The 10489-nt window shown below is 43.8% G+C and overlaps 1 protein-coding gene across 1 annotated transcript; it reads right to left on the reverse strand.

Moving 5' to 3' along the window:
* Positions 1-401: 401 nt before the first annotated feature.
* rcor1 (REST corepressor 1) lies at positions 402-8218 on the reverse strand. The gene is made up of 13 exons (XM_027274962.1): positions 7660-8218; positions 7506-7565; positions 6787-6867; positions 6534-6586; positions 6245-6406; positions 6018-6136; positions 5372-5447; positions 4442-4492; positions 4115-4261; positions 3926-4003; positions 3306-3363; positions 2913-3178; positions 402-855 (listed from the first exon to the last, which is right to left on the reverse strand). Exons 1-13 carry the CDS (start codon positions 7838-7840, stop codon positions 811-813), a joined length of 1377 nt encoding a protein of 458 aa, XP_027130763.1. The 5' UTR covers positions 7841-8218; the 3' UTR covers positions 402-810.
* Positions 8219-10489: the final 2271 nt, after the last annotated feature.

The raw sequence follows: 10489 nt of genomic DNA on the forward strand, positions 1-10489 counted from the left end.
TCTGTGTGATGGCCCCCTCTGTGTGATGGCCCCCTCTGTGTGATGACTCCCTCTGTGTGATGGCTCCATGACTCCCTCTGTGTGATGACTCCTTCTGTGTGATGACTCCATGACTCCCTCTGTGTGATGACTCCCTCTGTGTGAGGACTCCCTTTGTGCAGAGGAGCAGACTCACTCTGGACAGCTCATTTGATTGATGGACATAATGGATACATCATTGGACTCTTCCAATTTTAGTTTTCACAATGCACATTTGCCCAAGAGTCAATATGTATCTAACATTAGCTCATAGTTAATATAAAAAATAAAAAAAACAGCTGGTTTGATAAGCTATTGATAGATCGTGTATAAATCATTATTATTGATTATCTGATTTATACAAACAAACAACAAGAAACTGATTTATTAATAACCTTTGGTTTTATTGACACTCCAATCACCAAAACAGGATGACATCATCACCTGAGTGACATCATCCAACATGGCTGGTGCCCCACAAACACAAATGTGCCTGCGCACACACACACACACACACACACACACACACACACACACACACACACACACACACACACACACACACACACACATTAAACAATTTTGTCAAATAAAAATCAGAAAAAAACAGGTCCACTTTGATTGACATGCCAGGTCTGACTTCTGATTGGTCCAGAGAGAGTAGTGACAAGAGACAAACCTCACACCGGATCAACTGATAAGAGTCCAACATAGGAACTGATCAAATAACATAACACACACGACGACATGACGTCATAAAACGTGAGGAGCGGAGTCAGAGGTCACATGGTCTCAGGAGGGCGGTGCCTTCTGTGAGTCCACTGGAGAGGACGAGTCCTGCAACAGAGCAGAGTCACAGACAAGTCAGAGCAGTCACAGACGAGTCAGAGCAGTCACAGACGAGTTACAGACGAGTCAGAGACAAATTACAGATGAGTTAGAGCAGTCACAGACGAGTCAGAGACAAGTTACAGACGAGTCAGAGCAGTCACAGACGAGTTACAGACGAGTCAGAGCAGTCACAGACAAGTCACAGACGAGTCAGAGGAGTCGCAGAGAAGTCACAGAGCAGTCACAGACAAGTTACAGATGAGTCAGAGCAGTCACAGACAAGTCACAGACAAGTAAGAGCAGTCACAGACAAGTTACAGATGAGTCAGAGCAGTCACAGACAAGTAAGAGCAGTCACAGACAAGTTACAGATGAGTCAGAGCAGTCACAGACAAGTCACAGACAAGTAAGAGCAGTCACAGACAAGTTACAGATGAGTCGGAGCAGTCACAGACAAGTTACAGAAAAGTCACAGACAAGTTACAGATGAGTCAGAGCAGTCACAGATGAGTCACAGACAAGTCATAGACAAGTCACAGAAAAGTCAGAGCAGTCACAGACGAGTCACAGACAAGTTACAGACGAGTCAGAGACAAGTTACAGACAAGTCAGAGCAGTCACAGACAATTTGCAGACAAGTTACAGATGAGTCAGAGCAGTCACAGACGAGTCACAGACAAGTCACTGACAAGTCATAGACAAGTCACAGACAAGTCAGAGCAGTCACAGAAAAGTTACAGATGAGTCAGAGCAGTCACAGACGAGTCACAGACAAGTCAGACAAGTTACATATGAGTCAGAGCAGTCACAGACAAGTCAGACAAGTCACAGAGCATTCACAGACAAGTTACAGATTGGATTGGATGAAGGCTTTCAACAAGATGAGTCAGAGCAGTCACAGACGAGTCATAGACAAGTTACAGATGAGTCAGAGCAGTCACAGATGAGTCATAGACAAGTTACAGATGAGTCAGAGCAGTCACAGACGAGTCGCAGACAAGCTACAGACGAGTCACAGACAAGTTACAGATGAGTTGGAGCAGTCACAGACGAGTCACAGACAAGCTACAGACGAGTCACAGACAGGTTACAGAGGAGTCACAGCAGTCACAGACAAGTCACAGACGAGTCAGAGCAGACACAGACGAGTCACAGACAAGTCAGAGTAGTCACAGACAAGTCACAGACAAGTCAGGAGTCACAGACGAGTCAGAGCAGTCACAGACAAGTCACAGACGAGTCACAGACAAGTCAGAGCAGCCACCGACAAGTCACAGATGAGTCAGGAGTCACAGACAAGTCAGAGGAGTCAGAGCAGTCACAGACGAGTCAGGATTTCGAAACAAGTCAGAGCAGTCACAGACAAGTCAGAACAGTCACAGACAAGTCACAGATGAGTCAGGAGTCAGACAAGTCAGAGCAGTCACAGACGAGTCAGGAGTCACAAACAAGTCAAAGCAGTCACAGACAAGTCACAGATGCGTCAGAGCAGTCACAGATGAGTCAGAGCAGTTACAGACAGTCACAGACGAGTCAGAGCAGTCACATACGAGTCAGGAGTCACAGACAAGTCACAGATGAGTCAGAGCAGTCACAGGTGAGTCAGAGCAGTCACAGACGAGTCAGGAGTCACAAACAAGTCAAAGCAGTCACAGACAAGTCACAGATGAGTCAGAGCAGTCACAGATGAGTCAGAGCAGTTACAGACAAGTCACAGACGAGACAGAGCAGTCACAGACAGTCACAGACAGTCACAGACGAGTCAGAGCAGTCACATACGAGTCAGGAGTCACAGACAAGTCACAGATGAGTCAGAGCAGTCACAGACAAGTCAGAGACAAATTAGAGCAGTCACAGACAAGTTAGAGCAGTCACAGACGAGTCAGGAGTCACAGACAAGTCAGAGCAGTCACAGACGAGTCACAAACGAGTCACAGTTATTATTTACTCTCACAGTAGCAAACAGCAAGATTCAAAGACGTCACTGTTTCAGAATAACAAAACTGATCAGCATTCAGACAGAGAGGATTCTGGGTCTTGTAGTACAGAAAACTTCTCCTCACCTCCTTCGTCTCCTTAGTCACGGCCTCCTCCTCCTCCTCAGGAGGACACACCTCCATCTTGTCCTCCATCTTGTCCTCCATCTTGTCGTCCTCCCCTCCTCCCTCATCTCCCCCCTCCATCCCATGTTCAGCCTCCCACTCTTGAAGAACCTCATCCAGGTTAAACCTCCGTCTGTAATTCACCAGGAAGTTTTTCACCTGAACCACTGACTTGTTACCAATCACATCTGAGATCGCCTGGAAGTCCCGCCCATACTTCCTGATGGCTGTGTGTGATTGGACAAGAGGGAGAGTCACTGTCACAAATTTTATTATAGTAATCAAAGTTGCATTAAGGCGGTATGTTAGTTCATGTGTGTCAGTTCACCTGGTTACAGGTGGTTCTGGTGTTACCTTGTACTGCAAGTAGCTGCTCCTCTGTGGTCCAACGAGTGTTAAACTTCTGATTCATCTGAAACAAAAAACAGCAACTTCATCAACAGACAGCTAGTGCCTTAATTGAAGTGACCTTTTGCAGGATCTTTTTTTCTTTTTTCAGTTGTGGTTCCGGGAGACACTGCTGGCACTCCTTTTCATTCAAGTTCAGTTGGATTTAGCATTCCCTTTCATATTTTCGACTGTGTTTTTTTTCCTTTTCATATTGAGTAAGTGAGTACTGTATTTAGTTTGTTCATTTTATCACATGTGGTGTTTTATCTCACTTCGTCATCATATACTTATTCGCACTCATTACTATTTCAGATGTTTAAAATTTCATATTTGTTTACGCACTTTTCTTATTGTCTTTGCAGTTACCACACACACACAAACATACTGTTTAATTTCTTGAATAAACAATTCAGAAGAACAGAGAGTGTCACCATCATATTCATTGTTCTCACCGGACAAACTGTGGAGGTGTACAGCCAGATAATCATTCATTTTAACAGAGGTCTCAAGTTTGGGGATTATAAGACAACACCTCTTTTATAACCAGACTACAGACGGGAGAGTCTCTGTGTTGCCATGGTTACCTCAGGTTGTCTGAACTCGTCAACTCCTGAACTGATTTTTTCCTTCAGACAGCTGTTTGACTGTTTAATGGTCTGTATCTGAAACAGAGAGAGAGAGACAGGCAGGTGAGGAGAGACAGACAGGTGAGGAGACAGACAGGTGGGGAGAGACAGACAGGTGAGGAGAGACAGACAGGTCATCAGACAGACCTGTCTCTTGATGGACACTAGCTGACAGTCCAGCTGTCTGATGAATCCTTGAGGAGACGACGTCGACAGTGAGACGACATCCTGCTGATTCAGAAACATTCCTCTGGGAGGACGCTTCTTCAGCCGCTGGGACGCCTTACTGCCTGTCTGCAGGTCCAAAGAGACAGACAGGTGAGCCACAGACAGGTACAAAGAAAGACAGACAGGTGAGCCACAGACAGGTACAAAGAAAGACAGACAGGTGAGCCGCAGACAGTACACAGAGAGTGAGACAGGTCAGCCACAGACAGGTACATTAGCTATCTAACGTTAGCTTTGTGTTCTTACCTTCAGTCCAGCAGCTGGTTTGGCCTCTGACCTCTCTGATCCAGAACTCACCTGAAACAGTAAACAGTCAGTAAACAAACAGTAAACAAACAGTAAACAGTCAGTAAACAAACAGTAAACAAACAGTAAACAGCCTGTAAACAAACAGTAAACAAACAGTAAACAAACAGTAAACAGTCAAGAAACAGTCTGTAAACAGTCTGTAAACAGTCAGTAAACAGTCAGTAAACAAACAGTAAACAAACAGTAAACAAACAGTAAACAGCCTGTAAACAAACAGTAAACAGGCAGTAAACATTTAGTAAACAAACAGTAAACAGTGAGTAAACAGTCAGTAAACAGTCAGTAAACAGTCCGTAAACAAACAGTAAACATGCAGTAAACAGTCTGTAAACAAAGAGTAAACAGTCAGTAAACAGTCAGTAAACAAACAGTAAACTGTCAGTAAACAAACAGTAAACAAAGAGTAAACAGTCAGTAAACAAACAGTAAACAGCCTGTAAACAAACAGTAAACAGGCAGTAAACATTTAGTAAACAAACAGTAAACAGTCAGTAAACAAACAGTAAACAGTGAGTAAACAAACAGTAAACAGTCAGTAAAAAGTCTGTAAACAGTCAGTAAACAAACAGTAAACAGTCAGTAAACAAACAGTAAACCGTGAGTAAACAGTCAGTAAACAAAGAGTAAACAGTCAGTAAACAAACAGTAAACAGTCAGTAAACATTTAGTAAACAAACCGTAAACATTCAGTAAACAAACAGTCAGTAAACAAACAGTAAACAGTCAGTAAACATTTAGTAAACAAACCGTAAACATTCAGTAAACAAACAGTCAGTAAACAAACCACAAACAGTCAGTAAACAAACCACAAACAGTCAGTAAACAGTCAGTAAACAAACCGTAAACAGTCAGTTAACAGTCATTTACCTCCTTCTTTTCCTCTTTATTTGGGTCAAACTCTGAGTCACTGGGATTTACGTTTCCGTCCTCAACTTCATCGTCACTGAAACAGAGTTTGAATACAGAGTTCACAAGTAGTGTTACCTGTAGTGTCATATTACCTCTGGTGTCATGTCACCTGTAGTGTTACCTGTAGTATCATATGTAGTGTCATCTGTAGTGTTACCTGTAGTGATATCTGTTGTCACCTGAAGTGTCACCTGTAGTGCCACCTGTAGTGTCATCTGTAGTGTTACCTGTAGTGTCATCTGTTGTCACCTGTGGTGTTACCTGTAGTGTCATCTGTAGTGTCACTTTTAGTGTCATGTTACCTGTAGTGTCACCTGTAGTGTCATGTTACCTGTAGTGTCACCTGTAGTGTCACCTGTAGTGTCACCTGTAGTGTCACCTGTAGTGTCACGTTACCTGTAGTGTCATCTGTAGTGTCACGTTACCTGTAGTGTCACCTGTAGTGTCACATTACCTGTAGTGTCACCTGTAGTGTCACGTTACCTGTAGTGTCATCTGTAGTGTCACCTGTAGTGTCATCTGTAGTGTTACCTGTAGTGTCACCTGTAGTGTCACGTTACCTGTAGTGTCATCTGTAGTGTTACCTGTGCAGGTTGCAGCTCACCTGTCTCCTCTCTCTCTCTTATGTTTTCGTGTCTGTCGGTCCATCAGACTGGTTTTACTGCGACTTTTCTTCCATGAGTAATAAAACCGAACCAGACTGGCCATCGACTTATCTGGTAACTGCAGAGAAAAACAGATGATGTAGCAGCGGACTGTGTACTGGTCACAGAACACGGACTGTACTGGTCATTGTTTTGAATGTGTGGACTGGTTTTAGTGGGAACATACCATCTGCTGGATGCGATGGAAGCTCTTCCCGTGGAAACTGAAGGCCTGTTCAAACAGGACTCTGTCCTCCACCGTCCACTCGTCAGGAAACGGAGTGAAGTTTGGAAGGTCTGCCAGAGACTTCTCAATGTTGTGTTTGTGCCAGAAGAGCATCCCCAGAGCCTGAAGACAGATTCATCAGACACAACTAACAGAGCCTGAAGACAGATTCATCAGACACAACTAACAGAGCCTGAAGACAGATTCATCAGAGGGCGACTAACAATGACTGAAGGGTTCTCAGGTTTACCTGCTCCATGTTGTAGCCGTGTTTCTCTTTGGCGATGGCAATGTATTCGTCCACTGGAACACAAATCAGAACCATCATCGTCAGTATCATGTTTGTCACACGTTCTGGTCTGACACGTTCTGGTCTGTCACGTTCTGGTCTGTCACGTTCTGGTCTGACACGTTCTGGTCTGTCATGTTCTGGTCTGACACGTTCTGGTCTGTCACGTTCTGGTCTTCCTGACTGTCGTGGACTGTTTAGAGTTGGTTCTTACGCTGGTTCTGGTTCAGACATCTGCTGGGGATCCAAACCAACATGCCAAGGTTTTCTCTGAGCTGGGCTGCCTGAGCCACTTCTGCAAACAGACACGTTGTCATGGTTACAGAGTGAGCTGCACATAATTAGATGACATCATCATATTACATCACACCGAGCACAGTCTGCATGCTCTGCAGTGATTGGACGAGGCCAGTAGGCTCTGTAGCGCCCCCTATAGGGACTCAGGAGTCACATGTCAAACTCAACAGGAAGTCAGACATTTTGAATTTACTGTGTCATTTACAGGTGTTTCTACGACCAATCAGACGACTCCAGGTGACGTCATCCTCATCATGACCTTTTGAATTTTGATGTTTTGACGTGAAACAGGAAGTTGTCGAGGCCTGAACGCAGTCAGAGCGCATGTGTGAGATCATCACATGACATGAGGACACGAGGCCCGTTCTGACAGGATCAGAACCTCTCTGTCTGTCAGTAAAGTTCACATCTGGTCCAGGATCAGTCCTCTGATGGACACACACCGGTCCACGTGCCTCATCAGGTCCCTTGTTTTTAGAAAAGTCATTAAATGTCTCGAAAACTGAACCGGAACCAGTGGAACGGGTCTATCACAGAACTGGGACCAGTTTAAGAGGTCCGGTCTGGATCCAGTATCATGAACTTAAGTTAGAGCTCTTGTTGTTCGAGGCTACCAATCCGTGTTTCGATTCTTACCCGGGTCAAAGTCCGGAACCACGGCCTGGTACTGCGGTCCGACCCGCATCCCTCCTCCACCTGCATGCGCGCACACACACACACACACAGTACTCAGTACTCAGTCAAAGTACTCAGAGTACACAGCTGGACTTCAGTGTTCGAGGCTACCCACCATGCTCCTCGTCGCTGCTAGATCCTGAACTTCCGTCTTCCCAGCAGCTGGTTCCATTCCCGGACAGAGTCTTCCCGCCGGGATTCGCTGCTGCTCCGGGCCCGCTGCTGCTGCTGCCCGCCGGGGCTCTTCCTCTGCGCTTCCCCGGAGCCTCCGAGGTTCGGTCCAGCATCGCCGGCATGCCGAGGCTAACTGCTAGCTGCTAGCTGAGGCTAATAGTTAGCTAGTTAGCCTAGCTGCCCTGCTACAGAACCGGACCGGCTGAGGAGCCTCGAGCGGACCGAACCGTTGGTCCGGAGAGCAGCCGCAGGTTCCGGACTGAAGCAGCGACTCTGACGTGGAAGTGTTCGGTTCTGTGATCGGTTCTGTAGCTCGATGGTGAAGCTAACACACCCGAGCTCCACACCGAGTCCCAAAAGTTACGGAAGCAGCCGGAACCAGAACGAACCAGATCCGACCGGACCGACACCGACAGAAAGACTCACGGACACGAAGACGACCAGAAGGACCGATCAGTCCGATCGATCAGGACGAGATTAAGAGAGTGTGTGTGTGTGTTAGAGAGAGAGAGAGAGAGAGGGGTGCTAGGTAACCAACGGTCTTGAGGGGCGGTGGCGTAAGAGGAGATACGAGGCGTGGAAAGACACCGATAAGTAACACGTGGAAAGACAACCGATAAGGACCTTGTAATACACCGGTAAGTACAAACTTTGTAAGTACAAACAACAAAATACAACAACACCGGTACGTACACTTGTAAGTACACCGGTAAATACAAACCTGTTAGGCACACCTGTAAGTACACCTGTAAGAGCACACTGTTAAGGACACCTGTAAGTAGACCGAAAGTGTACTTACAGGTGTATTTACAAGTGTACTTATAGGTGTATTTACAAGTGTACTTATAGGTGTATTTACAAGTGTACTTACAGTGTATTTACAAGTGTACTTACAGTGTACTTACAGGTGTATTTACAGGTATACTTACAGTGTATTACGGTAACTTAATGTACTTACAGGTGTATTTACAGGTATACTTACAGGTGAACTACAGGTAAATTACAGGTGTATTTACGGTATACTACAAGTGTACTTACAAGTGTACTCACAAGTGTACTTACAGGTGTATTTACAGGTATACTTACAAGTGTACTTACAGGTATACTTACAGGTATATTTACAAGTGTATTTACAGGTGTGTTTACAGGTGCATTTACAGGTGTTCCTACAGGTGTATTTACAGGTATACTTACAAGTGTATTTACAGGTATACTTACAAGTGTATTTACAGGTATACTTACAGGTATATTTACAAGTGTATTTACAGGTGTGTTTACAGGTGCATTTACAGGTGTTCCTACAGGTGTATTTACAGGTATACTTACAAGCGTATTTACAAGTATACTTACAAGTGTACTTACAGGTGTATCTACAGGTATACTTACAGGTGTACTTACAAGTGTATTTACAGGTGTGTTTACAGGTATACTTACAGGTGTACCTACAGGTGTATTTACAGGTATACTTACAAGTGTACTTACAGGTATACTTACAAGTGTACTTACAGGTGTACTTACAGGTATACTTACAGGTATACTTACGGTTACTTAAGGTTACTTACAGGTGTACTTACAGGTATACTTACGTATACTTACAGGTGTACTTACAGGTGTGCCTACAGGTGTATTTACAGGTATACCTACAAGTGTACTTACAGATGTACTCACAAGTGTATTTACAGGTATACTTACAAGTGTATATACAGGTATATTTACAGGTGTACTTACAGGTGTATTTACAGGTATATTTACAAGTGCATTTACAGGTGTGCTTACAGGTGCATTTACAGGTGTTCCTACAGGTGTATTTACAGGTATACTTACAAGCGTATTTACAGGTATACTTACAGGTGTATTTACAGGTATACTTACAAGTCTACTTACAAGTCTACTTACAGGTATACTTACAGTGTACGTTCAGGTGGATTTACAAATGGACTTACAAGTGGATGTCCTGTACCTGCCAGATTTATTTTCTGCATCCCTCAAAAACTATGTCAATTTTTACCTGTACATATTTTTTATGTTACATTTGCCTCGGTAGCTCCTTGTTTTTAATGTCATATGTTACATCGAGAGCCCAATTTGTAACTACACCTGTAAGTTACCCTCTGTAAATACCCTGGGAAATACACCTGTAATTAAACCTGTAAGTTACAACCTGTAAAGTAAAATTACCGGTAAATACACCTATCAAGTGACACTGTAAGTTATACCTTAAGTATTAACCTGTAAAATACCCTGTAGACCTGTAAGTATCACCTGTGTACAACTAAGTATACCCTGTAAAATTTACACCTGTAAGTTACACTTGGTAAATACCTGTAAGTCACTTGTAAATACACCTGTAAGTTACCCTTGTAAATACACCTGTAAGTACACTTGTAAATACACCTGTAAGTTACCTTAACTGTGTACAATCCGTGAATACCTGTTACCTGTCATACCTGTAAATACACCTGTAAGTACACCTGTAAGTATCACCGTGTACTTAATACCCCTTTAAGTACCGTATACGGTAGTTGTCAATACCAATACACTGTAAGTACCACTTGTAATACACTGGAGACACTGTATACACCTGTAAATACCTTAAACCTGTAAGACACTTGTTAAATACACTTGTATACACTTGTAAATACACCTGGAGTAACTTGAAGTACTGTAAAAGACAAAACTGTAAGTTACCTGTACATCAAAACACCTGTAAGTTTACATGTAAATACGCTTGAAGTATACCTGAGTAGACTTGTAACATACACCTAATAGTA

The sequence above is a fragment of the Larimichthys crocea genome, chromosome XXIV, assembly GCF_000972845.2.
Source record: "Larimichthys crocea isolate SSNF chromosome XXIV, L_crocea_2.0, whole genome shotgun sequence".
Lineage (NCBI taxonomy): Eukaryota > Metazoa > Chordata > Actinopteri > Sciaenidae > Larimichthys > Larimichthys crocea.